The 20,649-nt window shown below is 49.2% G+C and overlaps 1 protein-coding gene across 9 annotated transcripts in view; it reads right to left on the bottom strand.

The window, feature by feature from the left end:
• Positions 1-2,168: 2,168 nt before the first annotated feature.
• Positions 2,169-20,649, bottom strand: part of Slc39a11 (solute carrier family 39 member 11) — a 434,880-nt gene continuing 416,399 nt past the window's right edge. For all 9 annotated transcript variants that reach the window (XM_057776243.1, XM_057776245.1, XM_057776240.1 and 6 more), the window contains 3 exons: positions 7,236-7,334; positions 5,565-5,723; positions 2,169-3,763 (listed from right to left, as the gene is read on the bottom strand). In XM_057776243.1, the coding sequence (XP_057632226.1) occupies positions 3,685-3,763; positions 5,565-5,723; positions 7,236-7,334 (337 nt within the window). In that variant the 3' untranslated portion in view covers positions 2,169-3,684. The remainder of the gene's footprint in view (positions 3,764-5,564; positions 5,724-7,235; positions 7,335-20,649) is intronic.

Raw genomic sequence — 20,649 nt, forward strand, 5'->3', positions numbered from 1 at the left:
CAGAGCTGATGGAGTCGTAGTCTAGTCTGCTTCAGAAGGGAGTGTCCTGTTAGTTTACCATTGCTTTGATAAAACACCTGAGGCTAAGGACTGTATAAAGAAAAAGAGTTTACTTCACATAAAATTTTGGAGGCTAAAAGTCTACCCCTAGGCAGTTCCAGCCAGCCAAACTCTATTGACACAAGTTTCTGTCCCGCCTGGTCCCACAACTGTTCAGTCCCAAAGAAACACACAGAGGCCTGCATTAATTATAAACTGGTTGGCCTTTAGCTCAGGCTTCTTATTAATTAACTCTTACATCTTCCATTAACCCATAATTCTTGTCTGTGTTAGCCACATGGCATGGTACCTTTTCTCAGTGAGGCATTCTCATCTTGTGTCCTCTGCATCTGGGTGATGACTGTAGACTGAGCCTTTCCTCTTCCCAGAATTCTCCTGTTCTGGTCGCCCCACCTATACTTCCTGCCCCCGCTACTGGCCAACCAGCATTTTATTAAACCAGTACAAGTGACAAATCTTTATAGAGTACAAGACCATTGTCCCACAGCAGTGGTCTATATTAGTATGCATCTCTGATGCTGTGATAAACACTATGGCCAAAAGCAACTTGATGAAGAAAAGATTTAATTTGGCTTACCTTCCAACTCACAGTCCATCATTGAGGAAAGTCAAGGCAGGAACCTGGAGACAGGAACTGAAGCAGAGGCCATGGAGGAGTAGCAGCTTGCTTTCTTATACGACCCAGAATCATCTGGCTAGAGGTGACACTGCATACAGTGGCCTGAGTCCTCCCACTTCAATCATTCACTAAGAAATTCCCCCTTAGACATACCTACCTGTCTGGAGGGTAATTACTCAGTGGAGATTTCCTCTTCCCAAATAGGCCTTGGTTTGAATGAAATTGACAAAACTAGGTCAACAAAATTGACAAAAACTAGGTCAACGACACCATGTGGAGAGGAGAAAGGTCACACCGTAGGTCAGGAAGCGCTATACTCAAGAACTAACCTGGATTGCAGAACAGTTTCCTCTGACCTATGACCTCCAACTAGGCTCTCTCTCAACCTTGTGACATTGCTACATGGGGGATCAAACTTCAACACACAAACCTATTGAACATGTCCTCAACCCATCTCTAAACCAGAGCAACAGACTGTGATGAATACAAACCAAGAATGGGAATTAATTCCTAATTCCCAATGTAATTTTAGGATTTAAAAAAAGTATTCGAGCCGAGCGGTGGTGGCGCACGCCTTTAATCCCAGCACTTGGGAGGCAGAGGCAGGCGGATCTCTGTGAGTTCGAGGCCAGCCTGGTCTACAAGAGCTAGTTCCAGGACAGGCTCCAAAACCACAGAGAAACCCTGTCTTGAAAAAGCAAAAACAAAAACAAAACAAAAAAAAACAAAAAAAAGTATTCATAAAAACTTTGGGAGAAAGTATATATATCGAAATAGATTCTAATATAGGCACCTTTGGAATGGGGACTGTCACCGCACTGGGCTAACCCCTTTTGTGAAGGGGGTGAGTGAATTTTGATTGTATGAGGAATGGTAACAACCTCTAAGCCAATGATCTTTGCAAAATGTGAAAATAAGGTTACAATAAAATAGTCTTTGATACCCTGAGTCATCCATGTCTCTTCCTGTGCTCTCTATCATCTGAACCCCCAAATCTGGAAAATCTACTACTGTCATGTCAGACCTGGCCAGGGGTAAGACCAGCCAGTTCATGGGCACAGGATCAAAGTTCTAGATGGATGTTTGTCCAGCACCGTGTGTGCCTCATTCTCTTGATGCTGTTGGCGGTATCAAGGAGAGGGAGTTTCAGTAGAGCTGCCCAGTATTCTAGCATTTAGTTACCAGCACCAGGGGCCATGGCATCTAATGGAGCTGTTTTTCAAAAGCCATCAGGCCACAGCTAAGATCTATAGTCTTAGACCCTCATTCCCAAGCCCAGGTCCCCAGTAGATCCTCTGAGTTTCTTAACGCCCATTCCTCAGTCTCTCTGGTTAAGTAAGCTGGAGTTGGGCACTGCTGTTGGCAAGCTCTAGGCTGACTAGTCATCCTGCTGAGAGCATCTCTTCACTCCTGCTGGTACTGGGTGGGAGAGGAGGCATCACGGTTCTGGAAAGAAGCGGTGTCGAAGACGGAAAATAACACAGCTCAAGCACGACAAAATTCCCTTTATTGATATTAATCACAGTCACAAGGTCTCATCCAGCAGGAAGGACGATTTGCAGTAACAGAACTACACACCAAGACACAAGACTAAAATAGACACATATACCAATCACCAAACCAACCTCAGCTAACCAAATCTCTGAATGTGCCTTCAATTCTGATCACCAGTGCTTCCGAAGAACGTACATACTCCCAGCTGAGGCTGGCCTCTGAGATCTTGAACGTTCGCGGCTACGGTATTCACTCTTGGAGGGACGGACCATGTAAACACAGAGTAGACCCTGATAACCCAGTACCCGAACGCCTGGCTCCCAAGTGGAGTCCACTGAGTCCCACACACACTACCGATCAAGGAGGGCTCAGGTCTCAGGTGTGTTGTGAGAGCTACTGGCGGAGCTACATGTATGATGGAACAGGTTAGTCTAGGTCCAGTCATTCCTCAGGGTCACCTCAGACTGGGAAGTTTTCTAAGAAAGGAAATGTAAAAATACACCTGCCTACCCCGCCCCCTCCTGCTTTCTCATTCGAAGCCCTCTGGCCAGATTCCGACAAAGCCTACCAAAGCTCAGGGGTCTGGGTGGGTTATGTTTCCAAATGGCCAACAGAGAAAGAGCCTTAGCTGGCTCTAAAGGTCACTTATCCCCTGGAGCTAACTTAAGTAACTCCATTAGTAAAGGAGGGACTGAGTACTTGCAGTTTGCTAGGATCCACAAGTCTCTCAGGGGGAAAAACAAGGGCTGTAAACACATCAGGATTAAGAACTGGGAGATCTAGGAACCATGACTAATCACTCTGTTCTTCTGACCTGCCAGAGGCTCAGCTCAAAACCATACTCACACCGCTTTTCACAGAGCACACTGTGTGTGTGCTCACGGTCACCCTAATTTCCAAATTTCTCTAGCCTCAGTAATGCCAATATTTGCCTTAGGACAAAAGAGAAGACTAGCTGACTCCCTGCCCTTTGTGTGGGGGCCGTCCTGTGCGGCCTCCCTGGAGGAAGCAGACCCTGCTTGAGCTGGCTCAGCCTTGGAGAACAGCCTTCTGTGCTCGTGATGCGTCTGTCCTGGCATTCTAGGTGGACAGAAGGTCCATGGTTGAGAGAGCACAGGGCTCTGGCCACCTGATCTAAGACCCTAGGCCAACACGCTCAGGACTCGTGTCCCAAGAGCTGACTTCTGGAGGTGACCCTGAGGAGCTGATGTTGAGTCTAGTGAGGAGGGCTGGAGGTGGGACAGTAGGGGCTGGCCTTGACAAGCCTACTGAAGACAGATTCCTTCCTCTCAGTGGCCCAAACACAAATCTACAGTCCTATGACACCTTGAGATTACAAAGAAAACCAGCTTCTCCCTCCAAAGCAAAATGAAAAATCAAAGCATAATTGGAGCTGATCCGGGTAGGAGGCAGAGAGGAGAGAAAGGGATGGGATGTTAAGGTGAAGAGAGAGGATCGAGGTCCTGCAGAAATCCGGCACTTTCCTTCCTCGGGTCCCAGGGTTGTCGGAGCTAGCCGAGGCCCACATCCAGGGACATCATCACCACGAATCCCAGGATGGAGGCCCAGGAGGCCAGCTTCCCGTTGCCACTAGAAGGAAAGGAGGGGGAAATGGAAAGGCTTAACTGCTACTTCCTATGGCCTTGTCCAAGCTTATGGCCTCTTCTGCAATACCCAGCTACGACACTAAGTATCTTACTAAAGGTGGCAACATGGACAAGTGGGTATCACAGGCCAAGGGAATGCTGAGTCCTAATCCCGAGCAATGTCCTCACTGGGCTGTGGTTCCCGGGGCTGCAGCACAGGGAAATCCTTTGAGCATGGCTCTCCAGCTCACGCTTGAATAGCAATCAGGAGATGTCTTAGTTTGGGTTTCTATTGCTCTGATGAAACACAGGTCTATCTGGCTTACACTTCACCACTGCTGTTCATCACTGAAGGAAGGCAGGGCAGGAACCTGGAGGCAGGAGCTGATGCACAGGCCACGAAGAGGTGCTGCTTACTGGCTTGCTTCACATGACTTACTCAGCCTGCTTTCTTATAGGGTCCAGGACCAGCAGCCAGGATGGTACCACCCACAATGGGCTGGACCCTCCTCCACTGATCACTAATTGAGAAAATTTCTTACAGCTGGAGCTCATGGAGGCATTTTCTCAACTGGGGCTCCTTCCTCTCTGATGACTCTAGCCTGGGTCAAGTTGACACACCAAAGCAGTCAGTACAGGTCTGGAGAGACGGCTCATCAGTTAAGAGCACTTGCTTCTCTTGTAGATGGCCAGAATTTGGTTTCCAGCATCCATATTAATCAGCTAACAATTGCCTGTGATTACAGTTTCCGGAATCTGACTTCTGGATTCTATGAATACACGAGCGTGTGCACACACACACCTTCTAAAAATTAGTAACTGCATGTTTTCTTCATGTGCATGGGGAGAGGGTATAGGCAGATAGGTAGGTAGGAAGGTAGATAGGTAGGTAGGTAGGTACATAGATAGATAGATAGATAGATAGATAGATAGATAGATAGATAGATAGATAGATAGATGATAGATAGATATAGGTACAGGCATACATGTGTGCACATGTGTGTGGAGGTTGGAGATCAGTTATGGGAGTCATTCCTCCTCAGGCACTGTCTACATGTTGTTTGTGACAGGGTCTCTCACTGGCCTGGAACTCACTGATCAGACTAATCTGCCTAGCCATGGAGCTCCAAGAATCCACCATGTCTACCTCTTCTGTGTGGGGATTACAGTATTCTCCACCATGCCTGGCTTTTTATGTGGGTTCTGGACACTGAACTCAGGTTCTCATGCTTGTGTGGCAAGCGCGGTGCTGGGGAGTCATCTCCCCAGCCCTGATTATTATTTATGAAAGGCAATGATCTGATATGATAAACTAGCTTCACAATCATTCTGTTATAAAAACCTGAATGAAGCCATGCAAGGTCTACTCTGCCCACAATCCCCCTTGACACCTGGCCGACGGCAACGAAACACATATACAGTTATGGTTTGCATCCTTGAGTCCACCGTTCTCCTCATTCCAACAGAGAGAGAGACAGAGAGAGAGAGAGAGAGAGAGAGAGAGACAGAGAGAGAGACAGAGAGAGAGACAGAGAGAAGGACAAAGAGTCTAAAGGTGACCATCTATTTCATTAAGGGTTAGGGGCCCCTGCCTTATGCCACTGTGAGATGTCACCTTCCTTCTCTTCACTTCAGTTTTAGCAAGCAGAGGAGGGACAGGAGCAATCGTTGGGAGGGCAGAGGGATCTTGGGGATAAGAAAAGAGAAGAGCGGGAGAGCAGACAAGTGTGACAGCAGCAGGGGTGGGGCAGGGGAGTCTCAGATGAGGCCAGGCGCAGGGGGAGACAGCTGGGCAAGCTCTTCACCTCATCTGGGCTTCGGGGATGATGTCATCCATAACCACGTAGACCATGGCACCAGCAGCAAAGGCCAGCGCATAGGGCAGGACAGGCTCGGCCAGCACCACGGCAAAGGCTCCAAAGACCCCAGCCAAGGGCTCCACCATGCCGCTCAGCTGTCCATACCTAAGGAGGAAACAGAGACATGGGCCAGTGCAGAGAGATCCAAGCAGATGTGACACTTGCCCAGACTGCTGACTCAACCCTAGAAAGCAGACGTGCGTGGTGGGCATCTGGTCTGGCCATGTTCTAAGAAGCACCTCCTGCTCCTTGCCCAGACCCCACTGAAGCAGTTACGGTAGCTTCGTACCTTCGTATCCCTTATCGCCTTTGGATCTTTAAGTTGCCTATCTCATCTTTTAACAATGACAATTTGATTGGGACATAACTTGCAACCCACGTAGCATTTACTGTATAGACAAGTGGTTTTAGTAGATTTACAAGGTTAAGTGAGCATCACCATCGATTCCAACATCTTTATCACCCTAAAAAGAAGCCGATGGCCATTAGCAGCCATGCCCTATTTCTTCCCCCTCCCAGCCCATCACCATGAATCTCTCCATCTCTTTTCCCTCTGTATGTTTGCTGCCTCTGGATATTTCCTATAAACAGAATCATATATGGGTTTTTCTGTTTGTTTTTGAGGGGTGAAGAGAGGGTGGCTTATTTCTCCTAGCGTAATGTTTTCAAGATATATTCTTGCTGTAGCATGTATCTTTCTCTTTTAAAAAACAAGTGTGGAGTGTGTGTGTGTGTGTGTGTGTGTGTTTCCATGAACATAACAGAAGGACAGACAGTCCTCTGATGTACCCAACCCCTGCCTGTGGCCTTGCTGTCTTTGAAAAATGTGGCTTTGACATTAAGCCCAGACTAGAGTTTGAGGAAGAGAACAAAGCTTCACTTCCCGATCTTGGTGCTGTTCACAAATCTCTGCATCTCTCCCCTCCTTTCTCCCGGGTGCCTCGACTGTCAGAAATGACAGCTGTGACTTTGGTAGGTTATAAGCCTCTCTAAGGCCACCCACCTCCCTTGTCTCCCAAACCCTCTACTTGAGGGTCTCTGACCAAGGAGAAAGGGATCTGGAGAGGGTGGAAACGCAGTCACTTGAGCACCTGGGCAAGCTTGCAAGTCACGGGGTCTTATACAATGGAAGACATTTTAAAATTGTCCCTGTCTGCAGTCTGCATGAGTGTGGTGACCTTATGTTACGGATCAGTGATTGTTTTAGCAGAGAAAGGTGGGAGGCCTGTGTCCCAAGTGGAGGCCATATGAGAAAAGCTGTATTATAATGACTCGCTGGGTCAGGCCGTGGCAAGATGATCCTCAGCTGGGCATATTGTGACATTTAGAAAAGACATGTTATGGGGTGAGTGGCTAGTGCGATGGTCATGGGTTGCTTTCCACAGAGGCCTTTGAAAAGGGACTCAGTCACACACGCCAATCATGTAAAGGTCAAAGGTTAAGAGATGAGCTTGTGTCTTGGGGTCTCCACTCTGTGTATGGCATTCACCCACACTTGTGGTGTTCTTCCAGAGAAGCCCCACACTGGCTTCCAGCAGGAGCCTGGCCCTGAAAAATGGAGTTCACGCCCAATAGTCCACACCACTCCCTTCTGAGCCAACAGGCTGGCACACTCACCAGAAGGCTCTCCAGGTAGAGAAGCCGGCTCCACGCAGAGGGAGGCTGACAGCCAGGCCCTCAGGGAAATTCTGGATCCCAATTCCAATGGCCAAATTCCTGCCAAAAAAAAAACCAAGTCAAGAAGGCACAAGTCTAGTAAACTTTGACTAGTTAACATAGCCCAGGGTCATCTTCGAGAGGAACTCATTTGGTCAGACTAGCCTGTGGGCGGCGTCAGCGGCCACTGTCTTGATTATTAATTGCTTAGGGGAGCCCAGTCCACTGTGAGCTGCACTATTCCCTGGGTCGATGGTCCCGGGGTGTATAAGAAAGCTAACTAAGGATCAGCCTGGGGGCAAACCAGCAATCAGAGTTCCTCCACCATCGCTGCTTCAAGTTCCTGACGGGTTTTCTGTCCTGACTGCCCTCGGGGATGGAGTGCAGTCTGCAAGCCAAGCTAAGCCATTTTCTCCCCTAAGTTGATCTTGGTTAGTGTCTGAATCATAGTAACAGAGAAGAAATTAGAATAACACATAAAACTTATTGTCTGGAGTCGTACTGTGTGGGTTTGAAAGAACATGACCCCTCTCGGGAGCGGCATTATTAAGAGGTGCGGCCGTGCTAGAGGAAGTGTGTCACTGTGGGATGGGCCTTGAGATCGCCTATGCTCAACCCGTGTGCAGTGTCACGGTTCACTTCATGTTGCCTTCGGGTTGAGATACAGAATTGTCAGTTTCTTCTCCAGCACCATGTCTGCCTGTATGCGACCATGTCCCACCATGATGATAACGGACTAAACCTCTGAAACTGTAAGCCAGGCCCAATGAAATGTTTTCCTCTGTGCACTTGAGTGTCTGTTTCCTGTGGTGCAGAGACGGGTGCATCTCATTTTCCCCAGAAGGGACATCAGAGCCAGCCCAAGGAAGTAAATACACAAAAATGAAGCTGACACTCTGCGGCTCCATGTTCAGGTTTCCCAGGGACCCTTGCTGCATTTTTCTATGCTTGGGTGGTGCTCTCTGTGAGAGCCTCTGGCCTTCTGCCTCTGCAAGAGCTGAAGGGCACTGTCATGCTGTGTGCCTGAGTCAGACGCCAGGGACCTGTCTATGAGAGACATCTTTATGCAGAAGCCAAAGATTAGATCACGGTGAAGGAAGAATGGGAACGAGGTAGGCACAGGGGCAATACATAAACTGATCAAGGGAGGCGAGGTAAACACATGATTAGAATTTATAATGCACACACGTGGGCACTCATGCCTACATGCAAAGTAAGGAGAGATGACACAGGAGGGAACAGGGCCAGTCTGAGGGCAACAGAAAGGCAATATGAAACTACCTCCCTGGACGAGACTTGACCTTGGCTGGATAGGTCTAGTAACAGTGCCTCCATGGAAGGCCCTTCTGACTACAGAGCTTCAAGGGCATCAATCACTTAACCATGCCGGCCTGTGGGTCTGAACATATTGTTGGTGGTCTATATGGAAAAGAAATAACTGTCTCATGCTTGGCTTTCTGGTCAATTGACTCCTGTCTGTCTGCTTTGCTCCCAATGGGAATTTGCTTTTCAGTTTCTGTACAGATTCAAGGGAGAGCTGAAGATCAGCATCTGGGCCTTATCTGGTCCTTACTGGCCACTTCATGCTTGTTCCCAGGCTCCGGGATAAGAACATAATTTGCTGCCTTGAAAGCCCACCAAGGTCAGCTCTGCCATGGCCAGTCTAGATTCCAGCAAAGAGTACTAGGGATAACAGTCAGTATTAAATATCACATCTCCATCTTGTTTGGGAGCCTCATCTCATCTTCATCATGTTTGCCTTCATCCTCTATCACCATACTTGTATCTCATACAGGGCTCATTGACCCTGTATCCCGGGACCATTTCAGGGTGTTTCTTAGACAAAGACTAACGCTACCATAATTGAACTTAGAAACATCCAGCTGGTATGCACTCCATTTGGTTAATTCAAATGCTGGAAAACTTGGTCATCATTTAGCAGACCTATTTGAGAAGGATTAGAAGGTATGGTCTTCTTGGAGGAGGTGTCACTGGGGGGCAGGCTTTGAGGCTTCAAAAATAACTAGTGCCATTTCCAGTGTGCTCTCTGCCTCTGCTTTCGGTTTGAGGTCTGAGCTCTCAGCTGTCTCTACCGCCTTGCCTTCACTCTCCCATCATGGGCTCTACCCCTCTGGAATTGAATAAGCTCAATTGACTATTTCTTTGATTTGCCTTGGTCATGGTTATGATTTCTAGTCAAGATAGAAGACCCAACCACAGTTTTATTTCTAGAAGCTTCTTCTAGCAGTTTTATGTCCAAAAAGACCTGAACTCCTATTCGAGGAAGGGGGGGGGGACACTGGGCATACATTTCTGTGGCATAAACAAACCTCAAGAAGAACTTGCTGACAGTGCTCCCCACACAGCCTTCTCCATAGCTGCTGGCGGCACTGCCCTCCCCTTTACATCCAGTGTCTTCCAGTGGCTGCTGCCCCTCCCTAGATCATAGTCAAATAAGACCAGCTTTCTTGGCCTTTTGCAGAGCCAATGCCACAAAAAAAAAAGTCATTCTTTTCCCAAAGAGATCAACCCAGGGCAGTGGTTCTCAATCTTCCTAATTCTGCAGCCTTTAATACAGTTTCTCATGTTGTGGTGATCCACCCCACACACAATAAAATTATTTCCTTTCTACTTCATAACTGCAATTTTGTTACTGTTATGAATCATAATGTAAAGATCTGATATGGAACTCCAAAGGGGGTCACGGCCCACAGGTTGAGAACCATTGGCCTAGGGGTCAAACTAGGTCTTCTGTCTCTTCTCTGATGCAGAGGCAAAGCTTGGTGGCAGGCTTGTAGTGCACTGTTAGTAGTTACCCTTCCATACACCCAGACAGGAGCATGACCTATGTTAGGAGTGGACATGGAGTCACCAACCCTGAGTCACCAGCAAGTTCAAGGTGACGCTTCCTGCCCAAAGCCCCGCCGCCATCCACCAGTCAGGCCGGGGAAGCCTCCTCCACATCCTGCCCTGGAGCTGGGCACCTGATAAGCAGTACAGAAACCCCATTCTTCTATCCTTGGCAACCCTCGCTGTCACTGCCCTGCCCTAGCCCTGGCACGGGGTTTCTAGCCGCACCCCAAGATTGTGCCAGGTCTTTCTCTTCAGGGCACTGCTTTGCTGTGTGATCAGGAAGTCTATCCTGAGCATACCATGGGCTCCTGAGACCATGGTGCGGGCTGAAACTACAGCCTCTCTGCCTTCCCTCCTTCCTACACAACCTTCTAGAACAGTTCTCCTTTGTATAAGGCACACTGTGTTTATGCCTGTGCGCACAAGGCCAGCTGAGTTCCAATCCCCAACTGTACATCATGTTTCTTTCTTATTGCTCTAACAAAATGCCTAACATAGACACCATAAGGAAGGGAGGATTTGCTTGCTTCAGCTCACAGTTTCAGAGCGCTTAGTCTGTGGTCACGTGGCTCCACTGTGTCTCAGTCATAGTGAGACAGAGTATCATGGCAGAGAGCACATGGCAGAGCTGTTCCCATGACATCAAGGAAGTAGGGAGACACAGAGGAAGGGCCTAGGACAAGAGACAACCTCCAGGGACATGTCTCTATCAATTTCTAACTAGGTCCCACCCCCATGGCCCTCCAAATGCCATTGAATTATGAATCTATTAATAATAAAAAAAATGAGGTCAGAGCCATTACAATCTGATCACATCTCAATGACTGGATTGATAAGCTGGGGGCAAAGCCTTCAATGTGTGAGTCTTTAGGAGACACTCCAGATCCAAAGTCCAACAGATGCCAGAGGGGCAGGGAAGGGGTCTCTTCTTCATCGCCTGCATCAGCTCTGGAATGGGATTTGAATCCCCAGCCCTCAGAACCAGTTCTCCATTCCAGGCACCAGGGAGCTGTACCACACACCTTGCCTGGGACACTCTGAAGACTGACAAACTACAGGACCCGTGCCTGTGAAGTCTGAAGACAAGGCTCTGGTGGGGATCAATGAATAACAACATCAGCAGGTGTGAGGATGGAGGTGGTGGTTGAGTCCACCTCTACTGTAAGAGCCTGGGCTGCTAGCTTGGCTCCCAACACAGAATGGGAGCCATGGATGCTGCGGGGGCGGGGGGTGGGACGCTTGATATATAGAGAAACTCTGCAGACTGGGTGTCTATTCTACATAGAATCCAACTTGGGAAGCCGTGGAGGGGAATTCCAGGGAACAGGGGCAGGGCCAACCAAGCAGTAGTGGCCACAGTGATGGACTGCAGAAGGGGGTGCAGGGGATGCTAATGAACACTTGAGGGGAGGGAGGGAGACAGCTGTTAGGGAAGATCTTCAGAGGACAGACTCTGAGCCTACTTCTGGATGCACTGGCACGGATGGGAGACTGTGAGGAGAAAATGTACCTACAGAGCTGATGGCTTAGAGGAGGCCCCACCACAGTCCTGGTGTCCAGCCATCCATGGCCTCTGACCTAACCAAGCACTCTACCGAGGCATTCCTGAGGTAGTAGGCCTGGCTGATCTCCTTCCTTGCAGCTTGGAGAAGGGAAAGCTGAGATGAGGGGTTTCTTTTCTAGGACCTGCCACAAAATTCCAAGCAGTATTCAAAGAGGGCGGGGCACAGATGGGATGGCACACAAACCTAAGCCTGTCACCGCAGCCCTCAGAGCCCAGCCAAGGTGCTGTTTGGGGTTTTGTTTCTCCTGCTCCCCCAAACAAATACCTCATGACCAGGCCACATGAATATGGGGATAGTAGCGTTCCTTCCTTGAGCAGCCACGCCTTCTAGTGACCTCTCACCAGGGCCTGGCTGCCAGGTATGAGAGAGGGGACCTTGACAGAGGGCCAGGAAAGGGTTTACAGGATAGGGTATCACTAGAGGAGGCCAGGGCAGGTAAGTGGCTCCCAGGGAGCCAGGCTGCAACTGCAGGGGCAGGAGCAGTCCTGAGGAGGCCTCTCCTGGGAAAGGTGAGCCAAGGGTCTGTGGGGAAGGGCTGCAGCTCAGAGGAGTTGGCTTTGGCTTAAGTGCCCAAACTTCTATTTTCCTTTTCCTGGGGAGTCAGAATTTGCCAGGGCAGACCAGACCCAGAGAAATGACTACTTGCAGCCCAGCTTTGGGGGGTTAAAAATTAGGCTTGTTTTAAAATCTCATTTCACATCATACTTGGGTAGAGGGGGGAGGAAGAGAGATAGACAGAGAGAGAAAAGACAGAGACAGACAGAGAGAGAGACAGAGACAGAGAGAGACAGACAGAGACAGAGAGACAGAGAGAGAGACAGACAGAGACAGAGAGAAAGACAGACAGAGACAGAGAGAGAGACAGACAGAGAGAGAACATGAGTGCAACCCTCCAACAAAAAAAATGGCAAGCAAGAAGACAACAAAGTAAGAGTCCTTGGACTGGGGCTGAGGTGAGTAGCAGGGTTAATGGAACCACAGGCATTCGCCAGTGTGTGTTGATCAACGCCAAGGCATCAGAATTTCCCAAGCACTCACAACTTTCCTAGTGGGAATCAGGATACTCCAGAGCTGAGGGGTTTTCTGGGACAGAGGATTTGGCAGTACCAAACCTAGGACTTCCTCAGGGCACTCTGAGTGAGTTGGTTACCCCGGAAGGGTAGGTAACAGAGACAAGTCCTGGGAGGGGGGAGGACTTTAACCTTGGAAGGGGAACAGCTACTTAGAGAAGAAAGGGCCTGGGGCTGAGGGTGTAGCCCAGTTGGGATAGTGCTGCCCAGCAAGCAGAAGGCCCTGGATTTTATCCCTAGCACGAATACACCTGGTGAATGTCCATAATCCCAGCACTTAGGCAGGGGCATCCAAAATGCAAGGACATTCTCAGTTCCACAGCAAGTTGGAGGCTAGCCCAGGTTACCTCCCTCTATACAACCAGCTCCCTAAAACCTTGACCAGCCTGATGATGTCAGAGCAATTCTTGTAGGCTGCTGTCCCCACCCAGGATGACACCTACAGGATAGCCATGCACTGCTGCAGGGACTTAAGAGAGGGATTCTGTGCTCCAAGGCTGGGCAGGCACACAAAGGAACAATTCAGGCTGCTTAGGGCCAGGAGGCTGCTGGAAACCCCCGAGGGTGGGAAGAATGGGTGGGGTGGGTAAGGGGCTAGGCTCAGTTACAAATATTGACTCAGCAGACACAGCCAACCCCACGTGAGGAGCCAAGGAGGTATAGGCAACCTCAAGGGTGCCCATTCACAGACTGGGCCTCCTCAGTCTGGGTGGAGAGCAGAAGAAACACACCACCTTGTCTCTGTTGTTCCTTGCTCTGCAACCTGGTAGAGGTGCAGAGACAATGGCCTGGGTCCTTCCAGGCCGCCAGGCAAACAAGAGCCTCCTTTCCCTTTTCATCACAGGCCATTCTTCCCAAGAAACTGGCCATTGCTTGGAGTTTTCCTTAAAAACCCTGGGACAGCCAGAAGCCTAGCTCTCCTCCCTCGACCTCCCAATGGCGGCCCCGCTACCCCTAATGTCTTCCTAATGCTAGCCTCACATCTCACAGCTACAAATCAGAGAACTCGCATTGCAAGTGCGATGGATTTACCACCGGGGTAGAAAACAGAGATGTGGCAAGTTCAATGCCTTTGGAGGTCGTGTGACCTGTAAGGAGTCAAATATACACGGGTGGCAGCCCGAGCTAGGTTGATGATCACATTGACGGGATCTAGAATCACTTAGGAAACAGTGCTCCGAACGTGTCTGTAAGGGGTCTGTAGACGGGGTGAACTGAGGTAGAAGGCATTATTCCATGGGCTGGGGTTGAACCGAGTATCAGAATTCATAGTTCTTTGCTTCCTGACTTCAGACATAATATGACCGTGTATCTCAAGCTCCTGTGACCTTGTCTTCCCAGCTTGAATGGACTGTCTCCTTTCAAACTGTGAGCCAAAATAAACCCCCATTCGTTCCCTTAAGTTGCTTTCACTAGGCATTTTGCCACAGCAATGAGAAAATTAATTAATTCAGAGCCCCAGGCACACTGTGACCCAGCACCTGCCACTACTTTATCTATAAAATGGTGGAGAATTTCCTTGGCAGAACTTTTGCATGGTTGGAAGATAATCATCATAAAGTCTCAGATTGAAGCCATGGTGGGTACTGCTTACATGCCAGCTACTGTGGACACTGCCCAAGGCTTCCATAAGAGACAGTGCTGAGCTAAGAACTCAGCATCCTTTGGCCACTGACATCACAGTGGGGTGGAGGTGGGGAAGGGGCTGGGCTCACTTACAAATATTGAGGTCTGTACAACCTTCCAGTCAGTACTGGGACCTCCCATGGCCTCTAATCATAGCATGGCCAGCTGGGGCTCTCCTCCTCAGTCTCAGGAGTCGACCGTTAAGCCTAAGCTGATGCCAGGAAAAAAGGCACTAGGGAGGGACCCACCTTGAGGAAGAAGCTTCCAGTGGAACTCAGGAACAAAAGACTCCATTGGCCAACAACTGTCACACAGCCCAGAAGCTTGTTAATGGCCAGGAGGGCAGTGGCATAGGGTATGGATCCAGAAACTTCACGGACAAAGTGATACTCTAGATGGACTTTGAAGGAAGGGGACAACTCTAATGCTGAGGGAGGGAGAAGCAAGCTTCATCCAGAAGAAGTCACCCAAGGGTGACTCAAGTCTTCCCCTCCTACCAAGTGAAAGACAAATCCCAAACAACGCCGCCAACGGTGAAGAGCTTCACAGCCCATCTCTGCTGACACTTGCCCTCTGTGACACTGCCCTGTCACACTCCACTGGCTTTTTAAATGAAAACCCAAATCCACGACTCTTGCGAGGCCAAAAGCAAGGGTTTGCACCTATGTGGTCCCCACCCGATTTCTGGGAGGGAGGTCCTTGTGCTGAGTGACTTGTTCAGGAGATGGTTTAGCTTTTTTTTGGAGAGGGGGGCATCCCTTGAAATCCATTTACTGTCCACTACACTCAGACATTTTGCTTAAGGCCATCTCAGGCCTTGAGCATGGGGAAGCTTCCACCCTGAGTCAGCATGGAACATGTGCCAGGAGCTGTGCAGAAGAGTCCCGCGCACCCATTGCAACAACTTGTGGCTGAAACCAGCTCCAGTCTTTGATTACCACACCCATTAGACCAAGCCTGCGGTCCTCTGGCTAAAAAAAAAAGAGAGAGAGAGAGATGCTAATCTCTCCCGTATTGAGTGTGACTACATGCTGGGTGTGGTTGGCAGCATTTTACATGTTGCAGCATGTTTACCTCCTCAGAGGCCTCTCTGGTGTCTCGATTATTATCCCCATTCCACAGGCCTGGGAGCAGATATGTAGATAGAAGTTGGGTAACTGGTCCTCAGGGTTACGAGGCTTCAGCATACACTTTGGGCCTTGTTAGTTTCTTTCAGCTGCATCAGTCCATTGCAGACAGAGGAGTTGCCTGGTTCTAATCTCCAGCAGGGAAGATACAGGTGCTACCTTACACCTCAAGCTAATGAGATGAGGCTCTGGTCCATTCTGGTTAATTGGAAGAACAGCATGGAGATTATTTTCAATTGTTCTTCATTCATTTTGCTTTCTTCTTAGAAGCAAAGAACTGTGTGTGTATGTATGTGTTATGTATATCTGCTTGTCTCTCTTTCTATATATGTATTTACATGTGTGTGACTGTGAATGAGAGTGTGCATAGAAACACCACAATCCCAGCCATCTTATTGAAAAATGTTTTAGTTGTTATGTTCATCCATGTCTTTTCAGAGGCAAACAACTCTGTGTGTGTGCGCGCGCGCGTGCACGTGAGCGTACTTGAGTGTGTATGGGGGGACATGTGCATTTCTATGTATGTGAATGTCAAGGTTCAGAGGTTGACATCACTTGTTTTCCTAGATCATTATCTTATATTGTAAAAATGTTTATTTTTAATATGTGTGTGCATGGTATATACGTGTTTGTGTGTGAGGGTGCACACATGTCGTAGCGCATGTATGAAGGTCAGAGGGCAACCTCAGGTGTCATTCCTTGCCTTCTACCTTGTTTTGGAGTCAGGGTCTCTCTTGTTTTTTGATACACTGTGCACTGCAGGACGGCTGGTCCAGGAGCTTCTGGGGCCTCTTCCTGTCCCCTCCTTTCACTGGACAGAAGTGTTGGATTACCTTTGGGGGCCTCTTCCTCTTCCCTCCTCTAATTGGACAGAAGTGTTGGATACCTTCCTGGGCCTCTTCCTGTCCCCTCCTCTCACTGGACAGAAGCACTGGATTATAGATACACCATCACATCCAGCTTGCACACAGCTTCGGGGATACAGACTGAGGTCCACAGGTTTGTGTAGCGAGTGCTTTTACTCACTGAGCCCTGTTTCCTCGTCGCTTTCCACATTGTTGTTGTTGTTGTTGAGACAAGGCCTCTCATTGAACGCAGACATCACCAATTTGGTTAGATCGTTAGATCTGCTGGGAGTAAAGCCTCAGAGATCCTATAGTCTCCATGTGCCCACTGTTGGGATTACGGTGCTCACTACTACATCTGTGGTTTTGTTGGTGGCAGTGCTGTCTTAACATGGGTTCTGGGGATCAATGTTCTGCATAGCATTAGGTCCTAATAACTGCATAACATTCTTACCAATCAAGCCACCCCCACCCCCAGTCCTTAGACATCTTATTTGAAAAGAGCTAAGCTCAGCACAGCTGAAGGCTTTGGAGATCTTCACTGTGGTAAGCCAATTCCTGGGGCTAAATTTGCAAAGACAATATGTGAGAATCACCGCCCCCCTTTCCTCTGTCCTGCCACACTGGCCACTTCCCAGCATCACCATGGCTCGGGTCTGGAAGAAGCTTCTTACATGCAGCATCCCCTGGACTTGCACAGTGGGGCCCACAAGCATGGAGAGTTAGTTGTTCAGCCTGAGGTTTAGCTCTGGGCTTGGTGGTGAGGTTTCTTTGGGGTATGTGGGGGAAGAACTTGAGGATTTCTCTACAAATAGACAGGTACCGAGACTACTCACAACCTTGATCTCCAGGCTATGGTCCCTGGCCTGCTGGTGAGGAAAAGAGAAAGGCATATTTGTGACAAGCCCTGCTTCACCCCAGCTTTGGAGCCTCCCAGGGGCAATGAGCGAGCGTGTGTATTCGTGTGTATTCTTGCGTGGCAGGTCCTTACATTCTGTTTTGATTGTTATCGTCCTGCCCTAAAAGGCCTGATTGTTCAGGCCTGGTGTGACATCACCGGCTTCCCACTCGGGCAGCCTGTCAAGGTGTTTGATGAGCCTGCAGGTGGGAAGGGGCTGGGTGCTCCCTGCAGGGCTGCCGGTCCCTACCCGTTCAGCAGAGCTGGCTTAGCACGCAAGGGATCTTCCCCCGCCCTTCTCCTGCCATTCTGAGAGCCTGTCTGGCTCAGGCTCAGATGACCCATCCATTCTGCTAATGCGTTCCTTTAGCTGCCTTCCCCAAAGCGGGCAGGGAAGAGCACCAGGTGGCCAGGCCACAAGGCAGGGTGGTGGCTGAGGGTGGTTCAGGTCTCTCCACACCTCTCCTTGTAGACGTGCTGAAGAGCAGGTATGCAGGGGATCTGGGAGTCCCAGAGTCAGGCCCTGGGGACTTTGCCCCGCTGAGACTACCAGCAAATAAAGCCAACCCTGTGCACTGTCTGGCCATAAGGTTGCTTCAACCAGCAGGGAGTTCTTGCGCCTCGGAGCTGTGTGCTCGCTCACTTGTCCATCCTAAGATGAAGACCATGAATGCCCTTAGCCCCAGCACTGCTACACTGGCCCCCACCTGGACACCATGCAGATGCCCATCCACAACAGGTGAGCAAATAAGCCGAGTCTCGTTCAAACAATGGAAAAATACATAGCAACAGGGGTGAGAGATCCGCTTCTACACGCACGCACGGAGGCCTGAGCCTCCCGATTGTAAGTGTAAGAAGTAAGGCTTAAATGCTGTTTCAACAGTCCCATTTCCACAAAAGAAAAAGAAAAAGAAAAAGAAATCCCCGGATGGGCAAAACTAAGCAATGCCTTCTCGTCTCCTCACTGCCACGGTGGCCAATGGGGATGGCTAATTTTAATTTGCACGCAGATTTTAGTTCTTGGGTGGGACCCATATTTAGGGAGAAAGAATTAATTCTCCATATTATTTTGAAAGATAAGGCTCTGGTTCAACCCACAGCATCACAACACACACACACACACACACACACACACACAGAGAGAGAGAGAGAGAGAGAGAGAGAGAGAGAGAGAGAGAGAGAGAGAGTATAGGAAAAGAACACATGATGAGCATTCTACTGGATAAATTTCCACAAACTGGCAAACTCATGTGACCCTCAGGAAGATCAGGAAACACAAGACTAGTAGCCCTGACCTCATGCTCCCTGCTCAGCACTGCCTCCCTCCAGGGGAATCACCATCTTAGCTTCCCACTGCATATCCTACAGGACTGAAGAACATTTTACATGCTGCAGATGCAACAACGAAGACCCCCTCAAAGCTAAGTGGTGGGTCTGTTCACACACAGCAGGGTCAGGGCACTAGGGGTCCATGGTGGGATCTGCTTTCTGTTCCAGAACTCACCTCTATCCAGAGCTACCAGAAGCAGAGAACAATCGGTGAGTTACGCTGTCAGAAGGCAGAGACACCATTGACCTTGCTGTGTCCTTGGTTGCTCATCACACCTCACTGGATCTGATCTTCAAGGAACAGTTTCTGGATCTACACAGAATCCAGCCACTTCTCCAACGTCATTGCTTCGTTGTATTGGAGTCTCCATTGTATCTCCCGTGATAACAACGCCACTAACCCGTCTTACTTCCGCTCTTGCCCTGCTCAGCTCCAGTCCCCAGTCATGTGCAGTGTCGGGCTAGGGAGCTCCCTTGCTCAAAACTCTGCTTGGCTCTTCTCTCAGAGGCAGAGGCCAAGTCCTCCCCTGGCCTGACAATACCCATCTGTCGTTAGCCTCCGGTTTCTTCCCCTGTTGGTCTTCTCTCATATCCTTCTTTGAGAGGGCTTAGCCACTCTCACGTTAGGTTATTTCCCCTGGAACCTTCCTTCTCGGATATGCATGGCTCAGTTCTTCAATACCTCCAAAGTCTCAGAAGGAATTCTGGCTTCTTGACTGACAGTGCCGGGGGAAGCCAGGTGCCAGTCATATGAAAAGCCTACGTGGTGAGGAGGAAAGACCTCTTGCCATAATCCACGTGAGGGAACCATCTTAGAAGTAGATGCTCCAGTCCTAGTCAAGCCTTCAGGTCACTCTGGCCTTGGCTGCCATATTTACTGTGACCTCTTGAGAGACTCTGAGCTAGAGCCACTGAACAAAACCTCTCTTAAATCCCTAGTCCCCTGTGCTGGTTACTTTGAATGGTCACCTTGACAAAACCTATAGTCACCTGGGAAGAGTCTCAATGAGAAATTATCCTGATCAGGCTGGCCCGTAGGGTTGGGGGCTATTAACTGATGCAGGAAGATCACTCCATTGTAGGCAGCATCATTCCCTGGCAAGACCCCCCCCCCCAGCACATGCCGCAATTTAAGAGGAGAGTTGGCTGAAAGCAGTTGGCCTGTGTGCATTTCTTTGCATTTATTTTTTCTTTCCTCTTGGCTACGGGTGTTTTGAGATCCTGCCTTGACTTCCCTTCGATGATGGACTGCATAAGTGCAATAAACAGTATTTTATCCTTGAACTTGCTTTTGTTTGAGGGTTTTAACATAGCAACTAGAATAGCCCCCCCACCCCCAGACCTTCAGTGCTTGCTGACTTAAGGTGCCAAGTTTTGAGGTATTCTGTTAAACAGCAGGGATAGTGGATGCCCCTAAAAGCTGGCCTAACTTTCTTTTTTTTTTATTCTTTTTTTTATTTGTATTTTTATTCTTTTTTAATTAAAATTTCCACCTGCTCCCCGTTTCCCATTTCCCTCGCCCTCCTCCCAAATATTGCCCCCTCCCCCCTCCCCTCCCCCTATCCCCACTCCTCTTCTCCTCCCCCCACTCCATTCCCCCTCCCTCTCGATACTGAAGAGCAGTCCAAATTCCCTGCCCTGCGGGAAGACGAAGGTCTTCTATCTATGTCCAGGAAGGTGAGCGTCCAAACAGGCTAAGCTCCCACAAAGCCAGTTCATGTATTAGGATCAAAACCTAGTGCCATTGTCCTTGGCTTCTCATCAGCCTTCATTGTCCGCCATGTTCAGAGAGTCCAGTTTCAACCCATGCTTATTCAGTCCCAGTCCAGCTGGCCTTGGTGGGCTCCCAGTAAATCAGTTCCACTGTCTTCCTTCGTCCGTTCTTCTTTCCTTTATCCTTCCCAAAGGCATTTTTCTTACCCACTAACATAGAGTATTAACTCCTCAGCTCCTAATATAATTGTTTATTCTCCCTCCCTTGCCCAGGCTGGCATCAGGACAAGCTAGGAATTGCCATCTGTCGGCTCACCGAGGGAGTCTCAGTGCCTGGAAAAGAGTCAGG

Source organism: Chionomys nivalis, chromosome 7, assembly GCF_950005125.1.
Source record: "Chionomys nivalis chromosome 7, mChiNiv1.1, whole genome shotgun sequence".
Taxonomy (NCBI): Eukaryota; Metazoa; Chordata; class Mammalia; order Rodentia; family Cricetidae; genus Chionomys; species Chionomys nivalis.